The following is a 25,648-nucleotide window of genomic DNA, read 5'->3' as shown; positions in this document are numbered from 1 at the left end:
GGAAAACCTGCAAAATCGGCAGTGTATCAAATACTTGTTCTCCCCACTGTATATATATATATATATATATATATATATATATATATATATATATATACATTTTTGTTGTTCGACATAAGACTATACAATTACCAGGAACTTGGTGATTTTAATTGAGGAAATCTGTTCCCAAGTATCTGTTCCCAAGATTTGATTTGAAGAGGAATATGTGAACGTATCCCAATTTAAAAAAGTTTTTTTCAACTACTATATCTGTTTTTTTGGGCTTCTTGCAGTCAATTTGCAGTGTAGGCCTACAAATGATTTATAATTATGTTCCGGCCTGACCATCCTCTCAAGAAAAAATTGGGGACACTTGCCCTAGAGGCACAAATTCCTCCAATTTTAAAGTGCATTGGACATTCCACACATAACGTGCAAAAAAAACAAAAAGCAGATCTACCCAACTCCCAAGCCATTTCTGAGACCAGGTACCAGATCTGGTACATCTAAATTGAAACTCTGAAACAGCCTGGTCGACCTTGGGGGCAATAGCATACACAATGTTTTGTAGATAGACCAACATTGTTTATATAGAGAGTAAAATGTACAGGACCTAAAAGCGACCCCTGTGGGACACCTTTCACCTCGTCCATACCGATTGCAGACAATCTCTGAATCAATAAAAAGTGATTAACAGTATTGACAGGCAAACTGTCAGCATCCTGGCCTTTGATGTCAAGGGTTATTGGTTGTGTTTATTTGCCTATGAAAATAATATATATATATTGAATAGTTTTGAGTGTTCGGATTCTGCTTAAAAATGTACACATTTTGTTTTACAGTGGTTTTTGCAATAGACATTAAAACCAGGGTTTTTGCTGGATGCAAGAATCAATGCCAAGTTTTATTAGGAAGCCCCGCCTAGAATATGTGCGGTGCTGACGTGCATTGGTCCCTCACGTGACTCCAGGAATGTTAACAATGCAGTAAGTGTCCAACTTTGTACTGCATTCTAATTCTGCCTGTAGTTGGGAGAAAATGGAGTCTCTTCTCAGGATATTTACCCGGGCCTACCGTTGAGAAAGTTCGATACATTATCGTATGGATTGTGCAACAAAGGATTGGATATACCGTTTTCCCGAAAAGCGTATTTGGTTGGATTCTTTCTCGGATTAAAGCCGAATGATACTTCTATCACATGGTAAGTTCAAGTCTTCATCATATTTTGTGAAAGCCTAACTATTTTGATGAAAACACAAAGATACATGTTCTTTTCAGTACTGACATTTATGTAAATTGAAGATAAAGCCTCGGATTTCTTCTAACGCGACTAGCTTTCGGCCAGAGGAAGAGACTGCTGGGACTGAAATTCTCCCTACATTGGAATGTCGGGCTGCTCCAGGCTGCAGAGTTGCGCTCTGATCGGCGGATAGATCATAAAACTTCCAGCGCAAAGTTGAGAAGGCCCCGCAATATTTTTCAGTCTCGAAATGTTCTAATTAATCACAACCTCGACAAGAAAACCCATGACGTGATCAATATGTTTAGGATATTGAAACAAATTTAATTTTACAATGGTTTTGTTTTCACTAAAGCCTAGGATGGGAGGGGGTCTTTAAGCGTGGCAAAAATAATATTAAAATGACGTGTTAAAAGTGTTATAATGTACCTTTGAAACACGAATGTGTCTTTAAAATGTTTCTTTGAGATGAATATGGATTCTTAGGATGTTTCTGGTTGCATTAAATGTTTGGTGAATTATTTAATTCCATAATGGTCTCTCATTCTGTAAACGGGCTGCAAATAGTCAACTGTCTTTTTGTGGGATGTGCACCATTGTTCTTAATGTCCAGATTTTTTTATGATGCTGTTTGATAAACTTTTGAATAACAGAAACTTCTCACTGATTGTTTATTAAGTTTGGACATTTTATTTCTGTAACTTAAAATAACTGCCACAATTGAACTGTTTAAGAGTAGTTTGCGAAGTGTATGCCAAATTATCAGTCTAGTATAGCAGGCTAATAGATTGGCACTGATGCAACCATGCGTTTCATTCAGGTGTGCAATAACACACGAGGTTCAAGGTATGAACCTTGTTCTAGCTCTACCTTTAAACAACATATCAGGCACACAATGTTATAAAAATGTTAATATAGGCTAGATAATAATAAATTACTATTATGCAGGTATTACAATGAATAGCCCATTTGTTTAATTGTGACTGTAGCATACATTTGAAAAGTCATATTCTACCCGGATCAGATGTTCTCTATTGATATAAGCCTGTGAGTATTGATTGTATTGATAATACTGTCTTATTGTATTACAGTATGTGTCACTGTCTGGGAATCTGACTTCAATAGAATTCATGTGTAACATTCATTGCAAACCTACATCTCGCATCAGGAGATCAGATATTAGCCGACTGTATTTGTTTACATGATTGACTTCTTGATTTAAAATAACTTGAATCAAAGTAATCTCGTCAAAATAAATATACTTTCATTCCAACCTAAATCTAGGTTGGATCTACAGCAACAGCTTCAATGTGATGAACGGTAGCATTCAAGTTAACTTGTTTATATTTTACATGTTTGAAAGGATCTCTGTACTTTTCTGTTACCGTTGTGACTTGTGTCTCCACATGTAATCAAATATTGGATCCCAACCACAACCACTCAGACATTATTATCAGGCATTGCAGACTGAGGACCTCATTGGTAAAGACAGTCCAGGGCATTTCCATCTAAAAGGACCTGTGAGCACCAACGTGACGTTCATAGGAGCATGTCCAATTGGGTGTCAAATGAAAGCTAAGAGTATATTTTTGATTAATTAAATTATATTTACATTTTTCAACCATGTTCCATCCCAAACCTTAGGGAACGGAAAAGGCTTTGATTTCTGGTAAAACAGGTGTAAAGGGGGTCTTAGACAACATCTACCAGAAATAGTCTTAAAAGGTATCATACATACATCAACACACAATAGTGTTGAAGTAAAGACCCCTGTCAACGAATATCAACTCTTATATTTAGTTTTGGAGAAATGATTTGCCTTCTATAAGTTTAAGAAACATTGCTTTGTGCCTTGTAATTTTGTCACAAAAACCTGCATCTTTAAGATAGTTTCTAATTTCTCTCCCTCATTAGGAGGGAGGATAATGACATTTTACAGAAGTAACAATTAAAGGTAGGCCTACCAATTTGTTAGTGTTTTATTTACAGTACCAGTAAAAAGTTTGTACACACCCTACTCATTCAAGGGTTTTTCTTATTTTTTAAAACTATTTTCTACATTGTAGAAAAATAGTGAAGACATCAAAACTATGAAATAACACATATGGAATCATGTAGTAACCAATTTTTAAAAAAAACTAATCAAAATATATTTTATATTTGAGATTCTTCAAAGTAGCCACCCTTTGCCTTGGTGACCAGCTTCATGAGGAATGCTTTTGCAACAGTCTTGAAGGAGTTCCCACATATGCTGAGCACATGTTGGCTGCTTTTTGGGTTGAGGTCCGGTGATTGTGGGGGCCAGGTCATCTGATTGATGCAGCACTCCATCACCCTCCTTCTTGGTCAAACAGCCTGGAGGTGTGTTGGGTCATTGTCCTGTTGAAAAACAAATGATAGTCCCACTCAGCGCAAACCAGATGGGATGGCTTATCGCTACAGAATGCTGTGGTAGCCATGCTGGTTAAGTGTGCCTTGAATTCTAAATAAATCACTGACAGTGTCACCAACAAAGCACCATCACACACCTCCTTGTCCATGTTTCACGGTGGGAACTACACATACAGAGATCATCCGTTCTACTCTGCATCTCACAAAGACATGGCGGTTGGAACCAATAATATCAAATTTGGACTCATTAGACCAAAGGAGAGATTTCCACTGGTCTATTGTCCATTGCTCGTGTTTCTTGGGCCAATCAAGTCTTCTTCTTCTTATTGGTGTCCTTTAGTAGTGGTTTCTTTCCAGAAATTTGACCATAAAGGCCTGATTCACACCGTCTCCTCTGAACAGTTGAAGTTGAGATGTGTCTTTTTCTACAAATGGACTATCCGGACTATGCAAATAAAGTGTTACTGAGTACTGTATAATGTACTGTACTGATCATATCTACTTTCTGCAAATATATTTGAATCCTAGTCAGTGGTCAGAGTCAGTCTCTGTCCAGACGGTTCAGAAACAACCCAAACCTTGAGAAATTGGTCCTAAAAACATATTTTCCAAGTTAATGGTGTTAATAATTTCTGCTAGCCATCTACTGAAGCAAGGGGAGGTGGGTGACTTCCATTCTGTGAGGATCATGCTTTTTGCAGCCACCATTCCAAACATCAGAGCCAGTTGTTTCTCATAGGAGATCCTGTGTGATTAACAGTACAGGTGTCTCTAATCAGTCAGATAAAATAAGAAATTCATTTTATTATCCTTGCAAGCAAATTTAGTTTGTGGCACTGTGCATACATAAAAACACATAATCAAGCATAGAGGATGACATATGCAGGTAGAGAAGTGCAGTTCATGAGTGATCAATGATTCATCTGTACACTATATTCACTGTACACATCAGTACTATGTCAACTACCATTCCAACTGCTGGCCAGAAGCTGCTCCTACTAGTGTTTTTTTAAACATTCAGGAGACAGTGTCTCTACCCTCCTCTGTCTGTTGTTCTTTAGGGGAAATCCATGTTTCTGTTGTTTATTTTGGTCCTCTGCCCCGTGATGGAATGATATGAGCTTTCTTGTCGTTACTTGTGGAATGGAATGCTCTATGGGTGGACGTGGTGCTCAAAGCATCACAAGAATGGGAACTGAGGCTAAAGATTCTGGAGATTGGGCAACTTGTTGTGGAGCTTGGCACTACCGTCCCAAATATGTGTTTGTTTTTCAGATAACTAGACTCACAGTGAGTGCTGTGATTGTATCAGAAAATGCCTCAAACATCCAAACCCCAAAAATACCTTTTTCAACCCATGATGAGAGAGTGTGTGTGTGTGTGAGAGAGTAGTGTCCTGATTTAGATGGATCAAGAGGATGTCACTGTTCAATGCTATCCCAGGCCTCAAGGCCTACCAAGCATACTGGTCTGGTGTTCTCTCAGTCCAAGCTAAACAACTGTGTTTTAGTCATTGTCATAATTGAAAATGTGTAATACGGTGTTTTGCACCACAAAAGCTGTTACACGATTACACAGTGATAATACATTGTTGTTGCCGCTTATTCTACATGAGTGTGCACAGAGACATACTTCATTCATACCTCCTATATTCTGTCACGGAGAGTAGCACTGCCACGATAGATTGTAGACAATGTTTTGAAGATAAAACCGTAAAGGGGTGTTAATATTGGATCACACAGGAGCATTTCACACACAGTGGATGAGACATGTGTAACTAATATGACCCTATGCCACCATGACCACACACACCGTACCCTTACAGTGACCGTTCAGTAACATTTTCTGTTCTGATCTTGCTCCACAGGCGCAGATGGGAGCCAGAACGGTTTGGGGCAAGGGTACCCTTGTCACCCCTTACATGACTTGGAATAAGGAGGAGTGTGACCCCTAAAACACAAACACCATGGCACGCCAGTGGGATTTCTATCAGTAGGAGCCAGCCACACAGAGACAAACAAAAACAGTAATACAGAGCGAGAAAGACAAATCTCAATCTCACATATTTTTGCACAGCTTAGGAGTGTGTGTGTGTGTGTGTCAGTTTTTGGGTGAGAATTTGAGTGTGTGTTCCTTAGACTTAAACGGGAGTGTCATGAGGCCCAAGACGTTCCCCGCTGCTCCGTACATGGGCAACACGCGCCAGCGCCTCCAGGAGATCAAGGAGGGGCTAAAGCAGCCGGCCAAGCTGATGAGCCAGGCCCTCCACGGGGGCAGCTCCCGGGGCGAGGGGGGCCGCGGGGCCGAAAGCAAGAGCAAAGACCCCGGCAGTCGCCAGCAGCAGCACCGGCCCCCTCAGAAGTTCAACAATTACCAGAATGCTCTGAGGGAGATCCGCAAGTCCCTCAGGCCGTTTGAATACAAGTCTGGACCCTCTTCTGGCTCTGCCCACCCCGCTGGAGACGTCAACCGACAGATGCTGCAGGAGCTGGTCAATACTGGCTGTGACCAGGTGAGTACTGGGGAGTGTGTGTGTGTGCGCTTGCTCTTAAGTGGAAGAAACTGCTCTGGTCTGTATTAATGTGTCTGCTTGAATGCTGGTTCTATAGTCACGTATGTTAGTGGTTAACATACTAATGTGGCGGTAGAAAGCCCCATTCACTGTCATAATAATTCAATGATACACTACAACCTTTCTCTTCGAAGAGTACAGTACAATGGTTACATAATAGAGGTCTACCGATTAATCGGAATGGCCGATTAATTAGGGCCGATTTCGAGTTTTCATAACAATCGGTAATCTGCATTTTTTGGACACCGATCATTGCACTCCACGAGGAGACTGTGTGGCAGGCTGACTACCTGTTATGCGAGTGCAGCAAGGAGCCAAGGTAAGGTGCTAGCTAGCATTAAACGTATCTTATAAAAAATAATCAATCTTAACATAATCACTAGTTAACTACACATGGTTGATGATATTACTAGTTTATCTAGCTTGTCCTGCGTTGCATATAATCGATGTGGTGCCCATTAATTTATCATTGAATCATAGCCTACTTCGCCAAATGGGTGATTTAACAAGCGCATTTGCGAAAAAAGCACTCATTGCACCAATGTGTACCTAACCATAAACATCAATTCCTTCCTTAAAATCAATACACAAGTGTATATTTTTAAACCTGCATATTTAGTTAAAAGAAATTCATGTTAGCAGGCAATATTAAACTAGGGAAATTGTGTCACTTTTCTTGCGTTCATTGCATGCAGTCAGGGTATATGCAACAGTTTGGGCCACCTGGCTTGTTGCAAACTAATTTCCCAGAATTTTATGTAATTATGACATAAAATTGAAGGTTGTGCAATGTAACAGGAATATTTTGACTTATGGATGCCACCCGTTAGATAAAATACGGAATGGTTCCATATTTCACTGAAAGAATAAACGTTTTATTTTCGAAATGATAGTTTCCGGATTTGACCATATTAAGGACCTAAGGCTCGTATTTCTGTTTGTTTTTATGTTATAATTAAGTCTATGATTTGATATTTGATAGAGCAGTTTGACTGAGTGGTGGTAGGCAGCAGCAGGCTCGTAAAGCATTAATTGAAACGGCACTTTAGTGCGTTTGCCAGCAGCTCTTCATTGTGCTTCAAGCATTGCGCCGTTTATGACTTCAAGGCTATCAACTCCCGAGATTAGGCTGGTGTAACCGATGTGAAATGGTTAGCGGGGTGCGCGCTAATAGCGTTTCAAACGTCACTCGCTCTGAGACTTGGAGTAGTTGTTCCGTAGTTGTTCCCCTTGCTCCGCAAGGGCCACGGCTTTTGTGACGCGATGGGGAACGATGCTTCGAGGGTGGCTGTTGTCGATGTGTTCCTGGTTTGAGCCCAGGTAGGGACGAGGAGAGGGACGGAAGCTATACTGTTACACTGGCAATACTAAAGTGCCTATAAGAACATCCAATAGTCAAAGGTATATGAAATACAAATGGTATAGAGAGAAATATTCCTATAATTCTTATAATGACCTCAACCTAAAACTTCTTACCTGGGAATATTGAAGACCCATGTTAAAAGGAACCACCAGCTTTCATATGTTCTCATGTTCTGAGCAAGGAGCTTAAACGATAGCTTTTTTACATGGCACATATTGCACTTTTACTTTCTTTTCCAACACTTTGTTTTTGCATTATTTAAACCAAATTGAACATGTTTCATTATTTATTTGAGGCTACATTTATTTGATTGATGTATTATATTAAGTTAAAATAAAATTGTTCATTTAGTATTGTTGTAATTGTCATTATTACAAATAAATAAATAAAACATGTTTTTTTTAATCGGCAGATTAATCGGTATCGGCTTTTTTTTAAAGTCCTGCAATAATCGGTATCGGCGTTGAAAAAAATCATAGTCGGTCGACCTCTATTACATAATTCGGAGAGCAGATATACAGTGGGGCAAAAAAGTCTTTAGTCAGCCACCAATTGTGCAAGTTCTCCCACTTAAAAAGATGAGAGAGGCCTGTAATTTTCATCATAGGTACACTTCAACTATGACAGACAAAATGAGAAAGAAAATCCAGTAAATCACATTGTAGGATTTTTAATGAATTTATTTACAAATTATTGTGGAAAATAAGTATTTGGTCAATAAGAAAAGTTTATCTCAATACTTTGTTATATACAAATCAAATGTATTTATATAGCCCTTCGTACATCAGCTGATATCTCAAAGTGCTGTACAGAAACCCAGCCTAAATCCCCAAACAGCAAGAAATGCAGGTGTAGAAGCACGGTGGCTAAGAAAAACTCCCTAGAAAGGCCAGGTGGACTGGGGACAGCAAGGAGTCATCATGTCAGGTAGTCATGAGGCATGGTCCTAGGGCTCAGGTCCTCCAAGAGAGAGAGAGAGAAAGAGAGAATTAGAGAGGGCATACTTAAATTCACACAGGACACCAGATAGGACAGGAGAAGTACTCCAGACATAACAAACTGACCCTAGCCCCCGACACATAAACTACTGCAGCATAAATACTGGAGGCTGAGACAGGAGGGGTCAGGAGACACTGTGGCCCCATCCGATGACACCCCCGGACAGTGCCAAACAGGAAGGATATAACCCCTTGTTGGCAATGACAGAGGTCAAAAGTTGCTGGTATTTTGGCCCATTCCTCCATGCAGATCTCCTCTAGAGCAGTGATGTTTGGGGGCTGTTGCTGGGTAACACGGACTTTCAACTCCCTCCAAAGATTTTCTATGGGGTTGAGATCTGGAGACTGGCTAGGCCACTCCAGGACCTTGAAATGCTTCTTACGAAGCCACTCCTTCGTTGCCCGGGCGGTGTGTTTGGGATCATTGTCATGCTGAAAGACCCAGCCACGTTTCATCTTTAATGCCCTTGCTGATGGAAGGAGGTTTTCACTCAAAATCTCACGATACATGGCCCCATTCATTCTTTCCTTTACACGGATCAGTCGTCCTGGTCCCTTTGCAGAAAAACAGCCCCAAAGCATGATGTTTCCACCCCCATGCTTCACAGTAGGTATGGTGTTCTTTGGATGCAACTCAGCATTCTTTGTCCTCCAAACACGACAAGTTGAGTTTTTACCAAAATAGTTCTATTTTGGTTTCATCTGACCATATGACATTCTCCCAATCTTCTTCTGGATCATCCAAATGCTCTCTAGCAAACTTCAGACGGGCCTAGACATGTACTGGCTTAAGCAGGGGGACACGTCTGGCACTGCAGGATTTGAGTCCCTGGCGGCGTAGTGTGTTACTGATGGTAGGCTTTGTTACTTTGGTCCCAGCTCTCTGCAGGTCATTCGCTAGGTCCCCCCGTGTGGTTCTGGGATTTTTGCTCACCGTTCTTGTGATCATTTTGACCCCACGGGGTGAGATCTTGTGTGGAGCCCCAGATCGCGGGAGATTATCAGTGGTCTTGTATGTCTTCCATTTCCTAATAATTTCTCCCACAGTTGATTTCTTCAAACCAAGCTGCTTACCTATTGCAGATTCAGTCTTCCCAGCCTGGTGCAGGTCTACAATTTTGTTTCTGGTGTCCTTTGACAGCTCTTTGGTCTTGGCCATAGTGGAGTTTGGAGTGTGACTGTTTGAGGTTGTGGACAGGTGTCTTTCATACTGATAACAAGTTCAAACAGGTGCCATTAATACAGGTAACAAGTGGAGGACAGAGGAGCCTCTTAAAGAAGAAGTTACAGGTCTGTGAGAGCCAGAAATCTTGCTTGTTTGTAGGTGACCAAATACTTATTTTCCACCATAATTTACAAATAAATTCATTAAAAATCCTACAATGTGATTTTCTGGATTTTTTTTCTCATTTTGTCTGTCATAGTTTAAGTGTACCTATGATGAAAATTATAGGCCTCTCTCACCTTTTTAAGTGGGAGAACTTGCACAATTGGTGGCTGACTAAATACTTTTTTTGCCCCACTGTATCAGGTCGAATTCAACAATCTGCTTGGCGCTGGTTTCTTTACCCTCTTTCGGGAACGAGCATGTGAACATCTTCACACCTGAGAGAGAATAGGAGAGGAAAAAAGAGAGAGGGAGAGGTTAGGAAATGGAAGAAGAGGACAGGTAGTGTTTCCGCAGGAAATTATGTCAGCTCATACATGCTCACTTTTCACCTAAAGAAATAAAGCCTTTACTATAGTTCAGATATGGAAAGCCTTATTACAGGAAAATAAGCATATTCTATCATTGATCAGAGTATTTCTGAATAATACGGATCAGACTGTGCAACATAGTTCATTCGCTCTTTAAACACTCATAACTGGCCTAAGATGAGGTCATTTTTAAAGGGCTCAGCTTTGACTCTGTGTTTTAAAGCTCTTGGATTGGCCAGAGACAGGTCACTATAACCAGACTCAGTACTATGCCTTTGTGGTTGAAGGCTTTAGGACAGGCCTGAGTACAGGCCCTGGGATTGCAGCACTCTGCATCTAAAGAATGCTTATCTCAAGCGCGTGCACCAAACTACTGAGAAACCCTCCTCAGACACCAGCACAGTGGAATTATGAGCTGTTACTTCAGAGAAAGAGGGAGAGCGAGAGAGATGCAAGCCACATCAATACACATATTGATTTGAGTTATCAGAAAGCTGTTGTGTGCTTGCAGGTGTCCTTTGCTACGGCTTGATCTTGTTCTTGTTATTACACACACAGATTTTTACTGCTCCTATAGGACTAGGAATGTGTAGTTAGTTTGTGTATTGTTAGTGTGTAGTTAGAATGTTGTAATAGCGTAGTTAGTGTGTAGTTACAGTGTAGTAAGTGTGGTTTGGCCTCTAGTTCCTCTGAATGGCTCAGACCGGAGAGAGAGTGGGAGCACTATCAATACAAACAGGAAGTGGCGATTCAATGGTAGCAGGGTGGAACAGTTCCATCTGCTCCCATCGTGTCGCCACAGACAATATGGCCACGTTCTCTCGCTGTCTCTCTCTCTGACGGTGTGTCTCTGTCTCTCACTTTTTCTTTCGCTACCCCTCTTATCTCTCTGTCTATTTCTCATTCTATATTCCGTTTATTCACCTCTCATTAGCTTTACATATTTATTTGTGTTTATAGACACAAGCAGAAGGATAAACTGACAATGAAAATAATTGTACACGTTTATATTTTACAGGCAAAACATTTCTCTCTTTTCCTGCCTACTGATTTTGAAACTGATGGATTATAGGTAATGGTGTCTCAATGAGTGATGTGGCAGTCACCTGTCACTGTGAGTATGTGTTTGTCCTAGGGCTGTGTCCACTGAGCGTGGGCCCTTGTTTTCCCAACATTCCACAGCCGTAATAGCCGCCGTAGTGAGTGGCCCATTTGGTCTCAACCCACCTCCACCCCTACGAGCCCTCTGGCCTGATTCTTACCAGACGTGCCACCTCCTCTCCTCCTCCAGCATGTTTTGGTGGGGAAGCGAGGGGGGACCGCCGGAGTGTGGAGGAGCTCTTTCCTTTCCTCTGCCACCTTCCTTCCTTCATGTGTACAGCAGCTCCAGTATTACTGTATTATGGGCCGGCGCGAAATGGAATGGAGACGGGAATCTTATGCACGCTAAGCGTATTAAACCGCCGACATATAAAACGACGTGGCTGCCGCGTTTATTTAACGATGAGGTTAACAGGACGTGTGTGTGTGTGTGTGTGTGTGTGTGTGTGTGTGTGTGTGTGTGTGTGTGTGTGTGTGTGTGTGTGTGTGTGTGTGTGTGTGTGTGAGATTAATAGAAGATGGCGGAGCGCAATCAGTTGTTCCGCAGGCCTATTGATGTCACTCTCTCTCGGCCTGTCCATCCAGACTCCGCTCTCTAAAGGTCTCCCATATGGGTTTCATTTCCCATAGTGGAATGTGTTGCAGAATTAGGTCAAATTGAAAACGAATATAAAAAACAGCCTTCCTCTCAGAGTAAGAGTTGAGTGTGTGTGCATACTGTCAGTATCGTCTGAGATGTTTTGGCATGTGATTGTGTTTGGGATAACTCCTTGGCTTGTGGCTGTAACCATTATGACAAGGGTGCAAATGTGGCGGAGGATATTGTAAGCTGGAAGCCACATAAGAGTCAAGAATAGCCTCTTCTGATGCTTAGAATTCCATTTGGCCTAAATGGCACCAAAAAAATGTATCCCTTTTTATTTTACCACTACAATCTGTAATAACACCGTGTAGAAAGTAAACATCCGCACCTCGATGGTGCCAAGTGTGCTTATGTCTGCATAACGAGGAAGTATGGACAAAAATTCTGGTCTAGTGATCAATGACAATGGAGTAAGCTGTCAAGCCTTACATAATTAGAAAGAGGAGATTCTCACGATTAAAATGGTGTCCAATTTGAAAAAAATCTAAATATACACATTGCGAGATATAAAGTGGGGCAAAAAAGTATTTGGTCACCTACAAACAAGCAAGATTTCTGCCTCTCACAGACCTGTAACTTCTTCTTTAAGAGGCTCCTCTGTCCTCCACTCGTTACCTGTATTAATGGCACCTGTTTGAACTTGTTATCAGTATAAAAGACACCTGTCCACAACCTCAAACAGTTACACTCCAAACTCCACTATGGCCAAGTCCAAAGAGCTGTCAAAGGACACCAGAAACAAAATTGTAGACCTGCACCAGGCTGGGAAGACTGAATCTGCAATAGGTAAGCAGCTTGGTTTGAAGAAATCAACTGTGGGAGCAATTATTAGGAAATGGAAGACATACAAGACCACTGATAATCTCCCGCGATCTGGGGCTCCACGCAAGATCTCACCCCGTGGGGTCAAAATGATCACAAGAACGGTGAGCAAAAATCCCAGAACCACACGGGGGGGACCTAGCGAATGACCTGCAGAGAGCTGGGACCAAAGTAACAAAGCCTACCATCAGTAACACACTACGCCGCCAGGGACTCAAATCCTGCAGTGCCAGACGTGTCCCCCTGCTTAAGCCAGTACATGTCCAGGCCCGTCTGAAGTTTGCTAGAGAGCATTTGGATGAACCAGAAGAAGATTGAGAGAATGTCATATGGTTAGATGAAACCAAAATAGAACCTTTATGGTAAAAACTCAACTCGTCGTGTTTGGTGGACAAAGAATGCTGAGTTGCATCCAAAGAACACCATACCTACTGTGAGGCATGGGGGTGAAAACATCATGCTTTGGGGCTGTTTTTCTGCAAAGGGACCAGGACGACTGATCCGTGTAAAGGAAAGAATGAATGGGGCCATGTATCGTGAGATTTTGAGTGAAAACCTCCTTCCATCAGCAAGGGCATTGAAGATGAAACGTGGCTGGGTCTTTCAGCATGACAATGATCCCAAACACACCGCCCGGGCATCGAAGGAGTGGCTTCGTAAGAAGCATTTCAAGGTCCTGGAGTGGCCTAGCCAGTCTCCAGATCTCAACCCCATAGAAAATCTTTGGAGGGAGTTGAAAGTCCGTGTTACCCAGCAACAGCCCCCAAACATCACTGCTCTAGAGGAGATCTGCATGGAGGAATGGGCCAAAATACCAGCAACAGTGTGTGAAGACTTACAGAAAACATTTGACATCTGTCATTGCCAACAAAGGGTATATAACAAAGTATTGAGATAAACTTTTGTTATTGACCAAATACTTATTTTCCACCATAATTTGCAAATAAATTCATTAAAAATCCTACAATGTGATTTTCTGATTTTTTTTCCTAACTTTGTCTGTCATCGTTGAAGTGTACTATTTTGAAAATTACAGGCCTCTCATCTTTTTAACTTGCACAATTGTTGGCTGACCAAATACTTTTTTGCCACACTGTACCTATATTTCCCTATAGGAAACAATGGGAAGATCTCAGAGTTCCAGGAGTCATTTTTTGTTGTTGTTTACATTTTAACTACCAGTAACTTGGGCAGGTCTCATTGCCAACAATAACAAGCAGGCATTGCGACGTAGAGGCATTGCGACGTAGAACAATAAGCTGGGAATAGAACGTTCGGAAGTTGAGTTGGTGCCACGGTGCTCAATAGAACTAATAGTAGCTGGCAGGGTGAAAATGCCCTAAAATGAGGCCTGTTTTTCATGATTACTTCAAAACTACGGCAAGCAGCTGGGACATATGGTAATATTATATTACTATTTTTTATCAGAAAAAAGCATTGTTGAAAATGTAATGTGTCCAGCCTAGAAATTGAAAGTCACACACCGAAAAATACAGATTTCCAAATATCTGGAATTCTTTGCTTCCTGGCTTGTGGAATGTTGGGAACATCTGTCACCATGACATTGGAGGTCAGAGTTGGAACGCAACGCACCACCAGGCTGTCCACAGCAGCCATCCTCCACCCAGTTTCCGTCTCGGCACAGAGCAGAGAGGGAGGGGAGGGGGTGGGGGCGAGAAAAGCAATAGACAGAGAGGAAGGGCGAGAGAGTGAGCAAGAGAGAAATTAACTTAGGAAAGGATAAGGGGGAGCGAAAAGAGTGATTGAGGTTTCTGAGGGACTGAAGTCTCCACATTAGCATGGAAACCAGGCAGCTAGTCAGCACTCTCCTTTAGCTATGGTGGAATCCAACACACAGGCCCAGGCCAGTCACCATAGAGTGACCATAAACATACATGAATGTTTATATTTGGTTTTGTTTGTGTGTGTGCGTGTGCACAGCGCTAATAGGGGTGTGCAAATGTGTGTGTCTTATGAGTGAGGGAGAGGGAGGGAGGGAAAGAGTGTATTTTGGTTCAGTCGTATGGGCAGGTCCACTCTCAGATGGACACACGTACTCACACACACAAGCACACACACACACACAAACACACAGAATGTGTAGAATATCTGTGGCTCCGGCGTTTCCTGGCTCTGAGAGCTGAATTAGCCCACTGTTGCTATGCAGCCCTGTTTTTAAACACATTTATGTTTGACTAAGTTTCCTCCCTGCAAATGAAAGCACCCGGTCGGTCACAAAATCTGTGGACACGGAATGGCTGCATTACACCGTTTAAACTAGTATAAAGTCCACTTCAGTCCACTTTTGAAAATGGCCTTCGCCTTAGTTTATTTCCTTGATTAATGTATATGTTTTAAACAACAACCTTAAGGAGCCATTTCAGATGAGCAGAAGTATTTGGTTGGAGTTCTCTAACTGACCAGTGGAGGCGGTGTGGGCTGAATGCCTGTCTTGACTGAGGGTCATTTCGAGTGACGTCTTATGCTATTCAGGGATATTTCCTCATGTAGGTGTCTGTCGCCTAGTTAAAGAACGGTCACAGCTTGTGTCATGTTTATTTTCACATCTCACTCACTGATGTTGAATGGCTGTTGTTGTTTGTACTCTGCCTATCAGCCAGTGTGAAAATATCAGGATAACCTGCTTGACCGTTATACAAAAACTCAAATAAGTACTGGAGTATGGTGCTGAACTATCACTGTAGAGGTCCTTGTCATAAAAATAGCCTACTATTGGAATGTTGAAAGAATGTTCTAGGTTGTATGTTCTCAGCTCTCTGTGTTCTTTGTTGTTGTGTGTGTGTGTGAGGCAGGCTCAGGAAGTGGCTGGTGCATGACCCCAGGAGAAGAGGATGCAGGTGCAAGGCCTGCTGGGGGGCTGTTTTTATCGTCACCTGATGTGTGCGTGGGTTACAGTAGAAGAGACAATGACAATAGAAGACACTATACACTGTTTAGCTCTAAAATAATAGAGACAATGCAATCTGTTCCCCAAAATGAGATGGACGAGCTTCATCAGTCACATTGATTTACTTAATTAAGCAATAAGGCCCGAGGGGGTGTGGTATATGGCCAATATACCACAACTAAGGGCTGTATCTGAAGAACAGCCCTTAGCCATGGTATATTGGCCAAAGGGCTGTTCTTCAGATACAGCCCTTAGTTGTGGTATATTGGCCATATACCACAAATCCCTGAGGTGCCTTATTGCTATTATGGTTACCAACGTAATTAGTAAAAATAAATATTTTGTCATAACCGTGATATACCCGTGATATACCCGTGATATACCACGTCTGTCAGCCAATCAGCATTCAGGGCTCGAACCACCTAGTTTATAATGTCTGTTCGACACCATTTATTTGTTGTTTTGCCACCAGGAAATGGCGGTGCGGGCTCTGAAGCAGACGGGCAGCAGAAACATCGAGGCTGCTCTGGAGTACATCAGTAAGATGGGATACCTGGACCCACGCAATGAACTCATCGTCCGGATTATCAAGCAGACCTCGCCAGGTAACACAACCCATGCACATATATTCTAAATATATGCACAGAGAGTTTAAATTGCAATAAGCATATGAACTCAAATCAAATTGTATTGGTCACATACACATGGTTAGCAGATGTTATTGTGAGTGTAGCGAAATGCTTATGCTTCTAGATCCGACAGTGCAGCAGTATCTAACAGGTCATATCTAACAATTCCACAACAAAACCTAATACACACAATCTAGTAAAGGAATGGGATGAGAATATATAAGTATAAAATATATGGATGAGCAGTGACAGAGTGGCTAAGATGCAATAGATAGTAAAGAATAGATAGTTCAATTTATTAAAGTGGCCAACGATTTCAAGTCTGTAGGTAGGCAGCTGTTTAACAATCTGATGGCCGCATTGGGATAGTGGTATTCCTGGTCGTAGTGCTGGTTAGTTGACGTCTCTCTGATATCCAATAGTTCTTCCCGGCTGTATGTAATAACAAGGAGTACCCACCAAGGTTTATCTGGGCTAACAATGTAAGAAATAATACATAAAAAAACAACAGTTTCATAAGGACTTCAAGCGAAGCTGCCATCTCTATCGGCGCCATCTTGCCAGACAACTCACTCACCACTATAATTTCTGTCCACAGGCAAAGGGGGCATGCCAAACTCAATTGACCACAGACCACCATTGGAGGGAACAAGTGAGGGTGCCATGCCTCCCTACCACCAGATGGGGGCATCGATGTATGAGGGTGCTGGCTATGGGCCAGAGGGGCCCTACATGGGTGCCCCTCCTGTCATGAACTACATGATCCCCCCCTCGGGCACAGCACAGGGCCCTGCCATGGTTAACCCCATGGGACGCCCGCCCAGTATTGGAGCCTACCCGCCATCCATGGCCGCCCAGAACAATCCAGGGAACCCCATGTACCCCCCAGGTGCCCCGCAAAAGGCCTACCCAGGCAGCATGGAGCAGGCCATGATTGGCTACAGCGTCCCTGGGCAGCCCCAGGCACCAGGAGGCCCCATCCCCGTACCCCACTACGACTACGGCCACGGCCGGCCTCACATGATGGAGCCCTCGGGCTACGGCATCAAGAGGAGCGCATCCTTCCAGAACAAGATGCCACCGCTTGCGCCCGACAACTACGTCAACATGCAGGTTAAAGGGGCCATGGGCCAGAACGGGGGAGGGTACCCCCCTAACCTGTACCTACCGCCCCACTCACACCCCCGGCAGTCCAGCCCCACCTCACACCAGGTCCACATGATGTCCCGCTCGCCCGGTGGAGCTGCCGCCGCCATGGGGCCAGATTTCTCTGACCTCCCCCAGGGCCTGCTCACGCCCTCCAGAGCCAGTCTCAACCTGGACCTGTATGAGCAGCACCAACACCACTGGGCCGGGCCTGAGGGGGCCCCTCCAGCCAGGCAACCCCAGCCTCAGGGGCCCTTCCGGGGAGAGGTGCGAGTCCCCAGCAGGACCAACTCCTTTAACAACCGCTCAGCGCCCCCCAACAACGTCCGGCCCACTTTGGTACCTCCAGCTCCCAGCAAGCAGGACCCGTCCCTGGGTCCACCCAACACCATCACGGCGGTGACGTCGCCCCCCATCCAGCAGCCGGTGAAGAGCATCCGGGTGATGAGGCCCGAGCCGAAGACCGCTGTGGGGCCGTGTCACCCTGGCTGGTTGGCTGCTCAGGAAGCATCTGAGCCCCTCACCTACATGCCTGAAGAGGCCTACGCTCTGGAGCCTGCCCAGGAGCCCCGCTGTCCACCACCTCCCTACCCCAAAACCCTGCTCATATCTGGGGCTTCTTCAGAGGCAGGGCCCCTGGAGGCCTCAGACCTCAACACCCCTGCTAGGCCACACGGTAGCAGTGGAGGAGGGGGAAAGGCAGAAGAGAGCCAGGTGAAAGAGAAGACCAAGTCTGGAAAAGGAGAGAAGGCAGTGAAGGACAAGAAGCAGATCCAGACATCGCCGGTGCCGGTGAGGAAGAACGGGCGTGATCAGGAGAAGAGGGAATCGCGCATTAAAAGCTACTCACCCTTCGCCTTCAAGTTCTACATGGAGCAGCATGTGGAGAATGTGATGAAGACCCACCAGGAAAAACTGAACCGCAGGCTCCAGCTGGAGCAGGAGATGTCCAAGGTGAGACAGGGAGAGACCTAAAGATTATGAATCTAAAGGATTATCCCTGAGGATCTGTGTTGTAGACAACAGCTAGTTTGCCCTAAATACCTAGAACAGCTTGTCCAAAACATTTAGAAAAACATTTACTCAGGGTTCAGTCCTTTTGACCCCCTTTTGAGACTGTTATGAAATACACAAAAAATAAAGCATTTTATTAGTGAGGTAATATATTAGTTACATGTTATCTTATATTAACAGTTGATGGAGACATTCATAACATAAAACACTTCAAGATATATAAAATATAATATCATTGTAATAAGGCGCATATACAGGATATAACCAGGGCGACGTATCCTCTTTATTTCTACATTCTTCCCCTTCCTCCAGGCTGGCCTATCAGAGGCCGAGCAGGAGCAGATGAGGAAGATGCTGAACCAGAAGGAGTCCAACTACAACCGTCTGCGCCGTGCCAAAATGGACAAGGCCATGTTTGTCAAGATCAAGACACTGGGCATCGGGGCCTTCGGCGAGGTGTGCCTGACACGCAAGGTGGACACGGGAGCCCTGTACGCCATGAAGACGCTGCGCAAGAAGGACGTGCTCAACCGCAACCAGGTGGCCCATGTCAAGGTAAAGATGAATCCAAATGATCATGCTGAGGAGATGCTACTGATGATGTTTCCATGTTATTTCAATGTTATTGTTACACCAATGGCACATGTCTACATGTTGTGTGGACTGGACAGTAAAGTGTTTCTACCCCTAAGGCTGAGCGTGACATCCTGGCGGAGGCAGACAACGAGTGGGTGGTGCGTCTGTACTACTCGTTCCAGGACCGTGACAGCCTCTACTTCGTCATGGACTACATCCCCGGAGGAGACATGATGAGCCTGCTGATCCGCATGGGCGTCTTCCCCGAGCCGCTGGCATGCTTCTACGTGGCTGAGCTGACGCTGGCCATCGAGAGTGTCCACAAGATGGGCTTCATCCACCGCGACATCAAGCCGGACAACATCCTCATCGATCTGGACGGACACATCAAGTTGACCGACTTTGGCCTCTGCACTGGCTTCCGCTGGACGCACAACTCCAAGTACTATCAGAAAGGTGAGCGGGGGAAAGACAAAGGACACGTTTTTGCACTGTGTATATGCTGTTTTATAGACAGCTTTTACTTGATATGATATGATCGATATGTAATGTCCTCTCCTTTCTCCAGGGAGCCACATCAGGCAGGACAGCATGGAGCCCAGTGACTTCTGGGATGACGTGTCCAACTGTCGTTGTGGCGACCGGCTGCAGACCCTGGAGCAGCGGGCAACACGGCAACACCAGCGCTGCCTGGCACACTCCCTGGTGGGCACGCCCAACTACATCGCCCCTGAGGTGCTGCTGCGCAAAGGTGAGGGCAATACTGGACATGAAGGAATGGAGTGGTCATATATTTGATAAATAAAGAAGCACATTGTGGTCTTATTAGTGAGCGGCTGTGGTCTTGTCCCTGCAGGGTACACCCAGCTGTGTGACTGGTGGAGTGTGGGAGTGATCCTCTTTGAGATGCTGGTGGGACATCCACCCTTCCTGGCCCCGACACCCACTGAGACACAGATAAAGGTTAGTAGTCTGTCGACTCACGGCTCAGCTAAACTACAGAATGTGGAAATGCGATATAACTAATCAATTGTAGCTCTGAAACATACTGTTTCCTCACAGTCTCCCCCTTCCCTTTCTTCTTCAGGTGATAAACTGGGAGAGCACGCTGCAGGTGCCCCCGCAGGTTAAGCTCAGCCCAGAGGCTGTCGACATCATCGGCCGTCTCTGCTGCTCCCCTGAGGAGCGTCTTGGGAGCAACGGCGCCGGCGAGATCAAGACTCACCCCTTCTTCGACCAGATGGACTTCTCCAGCAACCTGCGCACCCAGCCCGCCCCCTACCGGCCCAAGATAGCCCACCCCATGGACACATCCAACTTCGACCCGGTGGAGGAGGAGGGGGGTCCCGGGGCGTGGAGTGACAGCGGGGACAGCACACGGGCCTGGGAGACCCTCTGCACACCACACGGGAAACACCCGGAGCACGCTTTCTACGAGTTCACCTTTCGCAGGTTTTTTGACGACAACGGCTGCCCCTTCCGCTACCCCAAGCCCCCTGAGATCAGCCACAGCCAGGGGCCTCCCAGCAGTAGCAGAGCCAGCAGCATGGGCCCTGAGGAGGGAGGAAGAGGAGGAGGAAGAGCAGGGGGAGCCTGTGTATGTGTAGAAGAGCCCAGACGGTTGGCTTTCTGAACTATGACCCCCCCCCCCCCCCCCCTTCTCTCTCTCTCTCCAACAATCAACACTTAGCACCTGGGGCCCTGGCTGCCAACTTTCTATCTACCGCTGTTCTTCTCAGAGGGTGTGTGTGTGTGCGTGTGCGTGCGTGCGTCTATATTTGTGTGTGTTTGAGAGACTGAACAGGACGACCTGACATCTGTTTAACAATTCAGACACTACTGTGTGGAATCTCCAGCGTGAGCAAAGACTACAATAAGAATCCCTGATCTGGGACCAAGAACAACTAACTGTACAAGGGCTAGGGATTGGATAATGAAGCCAGAGGACTGTTCTGAAAGCAAATGAATCAGAACAGGAACAGATCTTCTATGGAAATGAAAGTATCCGCTGCGCTGTGGAAGTTTACAAAAGTGTTCAGATAAGAGTTTGACACTAGGACCGTTACTATGGGTGGTCCTTGTGCTCTATCCCATTCCTTCGCCTTGGGTCTTAGAGATCTCTTCTTCCAGGTTAGCCTTACCCCAGGAAGTTAACACAAACACTTCCTGGACGTCAGGTTGGTCTGGACTGAATTAGCTGGTGGTAGAGGGGAAGAATGCAACACTTCTTACACAGCTGTGACAAAATAAGTTACCAAAATACAAATTCACATGCGCACATGAACACTTTAAAGGATGGTTGAACTACACAATTTAGCAGGAAGCAATGGGGTTGTCCTCTGCAGCTAACCCACCTAAAGCCTTGAGCATACCGATTGTGTAAAACTGTATGCGTTCCGACAGAAGTCCATTAATTTCAGTGGAAGGCAATTCTCACCTCTGGGACTCATCTGCCAGACTCGGTTGCGATGCTTGTCGCTGCGTGTAGTGTGTTGCATGCATGTGTTGGATTTTTCCAACTTGTGCTGTTGCTTTGCCATGCGGTATCAGGAACAGAAGTAGATAATCAACCGAAGAAGTTGCTAATATGTAGCTAATGTGTAGCATGATTATTTTTGTTATGATTCGGTGCATGGATTGCGAAGACTACGTAAAATTTACCGTACGGCAAATGTAATAATGCAACCTGTGTGCACACGGCGTAAGTCGCGGCATTTTTCAAAGTTAGAGTCTGACATGTAAGTCTAGGCATTCCCCAGCTGTGACTCCTACCTTTAGCTTCACACTAACTTTTTTTCCAAATAGGAGATGTGGGATAAAGCCCACTTGTGTTGTTCCCACTCACCCCTAAATGTCTTCAGGATTCTGTTTTGAGTATCAGACCTAGGGGAATGGTTGTGACGGGTAAGTACTCGTAGCAGCAACAACAAATTCCTTTGTTTTATTGAGCTCATTTTGCAGAGTTCTGAGGAAGGTGGACTGCAAGTGTGTAATCATTGCTTTGTTACAGATATGGATCTCATGATTACATACATATTTGCTAAGCAGTCACGGCTATCCATATCTCCACACAACACATACATTACACCTGCTCTAAGACTGTCATGAACAGTGACATTACTGGCGCCAAGAGCAGTGTATTTTAGCCTCCTTGACAAAAGCCCTACCTGCGAATCCACCACTTACAAACACACGCTCAGTATTATACAGTTAACACATTGGAGTGTCCACACAGTCTCCTCAGTCCATATGGAGACAGATGTGAAATCTCAATGTCAGAAACACATGTAATAGTATGACTATGTGCAATACAGAAAATACGATATATAGTTTTCTAAACACTTACAATTACCATTTTGACCTTGTAATACTGAAACACGCTATGTACAAATATACATTATATTGGTTTATATATTTTCCTTATAGTTACATGACCCAATGCTGCTTATTATTGTGATTTAATATTATTATTATTTACATTATTTCATTTATACGTACTTCTTTCCTTTTATGCAAGTGTGGGTTTGATTGCCAGTGTGTTTGGTTTGGAAAGTGACGAACTGTGTGCCTTCTAGAGGAATGTTGGTACATATCTATCCACCGCAAGATGATGATGATGATGAGGATGATGATGATGATGATCAGTGTTTGTGCAGAATAACGACAGCAGCTTTCCTACTCTGCTACCAGGCTGGCCCTGTGTGTAGGAGAGTAGGGCGGAAGAGACACACATAGTGATAGAGAAAGAAAGATGAGTTTCAGAAACAAAACAAAAGCAAGGCAGGATTGGCTATAAAATGAAAAATATATGAATGAATAGCTTTCTCTATGTTGCAAGAACAGGTGGCAAATGACCAAAACGTACACTATCAGTCATAAGTTTGGACACCTACTCATTCAAGGGTTTTTCTTTATTTGACTATTTTCTATATTGTAGAATAATAGTGAAGATAACAAAACTATTAAATAACTACTTTGAAGAACCATTTAGTAACCAAAAAAGTGTTAAAAAAATCAAAATATATTTCAGATTTTCAAAGTAGCCACCTTTTGCCTTGATGACAGCTTTGCACGTGCTTGGCATTCTCTCAACCAGCTTTACCTGGAATGCTTTTCCAACAGTCATGAATGAGTGCCCTCATATGCTGAGCACTTGTTGGCTGCTTATCCTTCACTCTGCGGTCCAACTCATCTCAAACCATCTCAATTGGGTTGAAGTCGGGGGATTGTGGAGGCCAGGTCATGTGATGCAGCACTCCATCACTCTCCTTATTGGTCAAATAGCCCTTACACAGCCTGGAGGTGTGTCCCACTAAGCGCAAACCAGATGGGATGGCGTATCACTGCAGAATGCTTAAGTGGATTCTAAACACATCACTGACAGTGTCAACAGCAAGCACCATCACACCTCCTCCTCCATGCTTCAGGGTGGGAACCACATATTCGGAGATCATCCGTTCACCTACTCTGCATCTCACAAAGACATTGCGGTTAGAACCAAAAATCTCAAATTTGGACTCATCAGACCAAAGGACAGATTTCCACCGGTCTAATGTCCATTGCTAGTGTTTCTTGGCCTAAGCAAGTCTCTTCTTATTATTTGTGTCCTTTAGTAGTGGTTTCTTTGCAGTAATTCGACCATGCCTAGTTAAATAAAGGTTAAATAAAATTAAATAAATGAAGGCCTGATTCACAAAGTCTCCGCTGAACAGTTGATGTGTCTGTTACTTGAACTCTGTGAAGAATTTATTTGGGCTGCAATTCCTGAGGATGTTAACTTAAATTAACTCATCCTCTGCAGCAGAGATAACTGGGTCTTCCTTTCCTGTGGCGGTCCTCTTTCATCATAGCGCTTGATGGTTTTTGCGACTGCACTTGAAGAAACTTTCAAAGTTCTTGAAATGTTCCGTATTGACTGACCTTCGTGTCTTAGTAATAATGAACTGTCATTTCACTTTGCTTGTTTGAGCTGTTCTTGCCGTAATATGGACTTGGTCTTTTACCAAATAGGGCTATCTTCTGTATACCACCCCTACCTTGTCACAACCTTACTGATTGGCTCTAATGCATTAAGAAGGAAAGAAATTCCACAAATGAACTTTTAACAAGGCACACATGTTAATTGAAATGCATTCCAGGTGACTAGCTCATGAAGCTGGTTGAGAGAATGCCAAGAGTGTGCAAAGCTGTCATCAAGGCAAGGGTGGCTACTTTGAAGAATCTCAAATATAAAATATATTTACATTTGTTTAACACTTTTTTTGGTTACTACATGATTCCATATGTGTCATTTCATAGTTTTGATGTCTGCACTATCATTATAAATGTAGAAAATAGTACAAATAAAGAAAAACCCTTGATTGAAAGGTGTGTCCAAACTTTTGACTGGTACTGTATGTATTATTGGTACATTTTAATGCATCCTAATGACCACGTGTTCATTTGACCATTTGATATTATGCTTGTTTTACTTAATTGTGTTGTGTTATGCTGTGGAGCACTGCTCAATGCAGGAAATGCTTTATTTTCTCCAATATCTCTAAACTATATGCTTTTTGACAATCAGCTATTGATGCAGTCTTGTGTGTCCAACTGAATAACTGTACAACAGTATTCCATATTTGATTGTTGTACTGACTAGGAAGGATTAGGAAGTTGCAAGTTCTGCCTTATGTCAATTCCTATACATGGAGTGCACTCATATCTCCGATCAAATTTGTGACAAAATGTAAGTGAGGGGAATATTTTAAACAATTACAATTGTTGTTTAAATGTATCAATAGTTTTTTTGCTCACCTGCATGACAAAATTAATTGAAATTGACATTTTTAGAACGTGCCTCATGTCTTTAGGATTGGGCTGCAAATTCACTTAATTTGATCATCGTTGTCAGCGCAAGTAGGATTGCCAATCCACGTTCACCGGGATGGACTACTCAGTGAAATAGCTTTATAGAGACTGTGCTCACCAAGTCAGTTTTCTAGTGTTTGTGAGTGTTTGTGTGTGAGGTGTGCCCTGGATGACGTGCGTTTTCCCTGTATCTAAGTTTTGAAAGTGATGACTGACAATCTTTGACTGATTTGAGATCTAATGTGGTGACTCATGATGTAACTTACTTGTACCTTTTTGTATTTTTACCCTTGGGAGTTTCTCATGTCTTCGATCCTCCTTAATGTATAATACAATTCTGTTACTCTTGAATATATATATTTATACAGATATACATACTTTAAAAAAATCTTTATTCTTTTGAATTTCCTCTGAGCTAATGTTCAAACATCCTTGTCTGCAGTATTATAGACAGTATAATTTGGACAACATATATCTCCTTTTTTACATATGTATGAATTGAGAATTTGTAAAAATGCTTTCACTGTCCTCACGTGTAAAATATATGTATAAATTAAATGAACCAGTTTCTACTTGTGTTGTAATTTCTAAGCCACCCAACAATGTTATGTCTAAATGAATAATACGATTGATTCTTGTTGGCTTTGAATATTAGGCTTAAACCATTTTTGTACGCTCAGTGTATGTCTGTGTTGATTTGAGAAAAGTGAAACAC

The 25,648-nt window shown here is 43.5% G+C and overlaps 1 protein-coding gene across 1 annotated transcript; it reads left to right on the top strand.

Annotated features, from left to right (window-relative positions):
• The first annotated feature begins 943 nt into the window (after positions 1–943).
• Positions 944–25,505, top strand: LOC115112152 (serine/threonine-protein kinase LATS2). Its single transcript, XM_029638987.2, is given in 10 exon segments — positions 944–1,183; positions 5,481–6,125; positions 16,191–16,323; positions 16,946–18,447; positions 18,820–19,062; positions 19,200–19,539; positions 19,652–19,834; positions 19,940–20,046; positions 20,171–20,640; positions 20,642–25,505. Coding segments are annotated over 9 exon segments (3,384 nt in total). The 5' UTR covers positions 944–1,183; positions 5,481–5,768; the 3' UTR covers positions 20,691–25,505.
• Positions 25,506–25,648: the final 143 nt, after the last annotated feature.

This window comes from Oncorhynchus nerka, linkage group LG3, assembly GCF_034236695.1.
Source record: "Oncorhynchus nerka isolate Pitt River linkage group LG3, Oner_Uvic_2.0, whole genome shotgun sequence".
NCBI classification, from domain to species: Eukaryota; Metazoa; Chordata; class Actinopteri; order Salmoniformes; family Salmonidae; genus Oncorhynchus; species Oncorhynchus nerka.
This window is presented reverse-complemented; position numbering and strand designations above follow the sequence as displayed.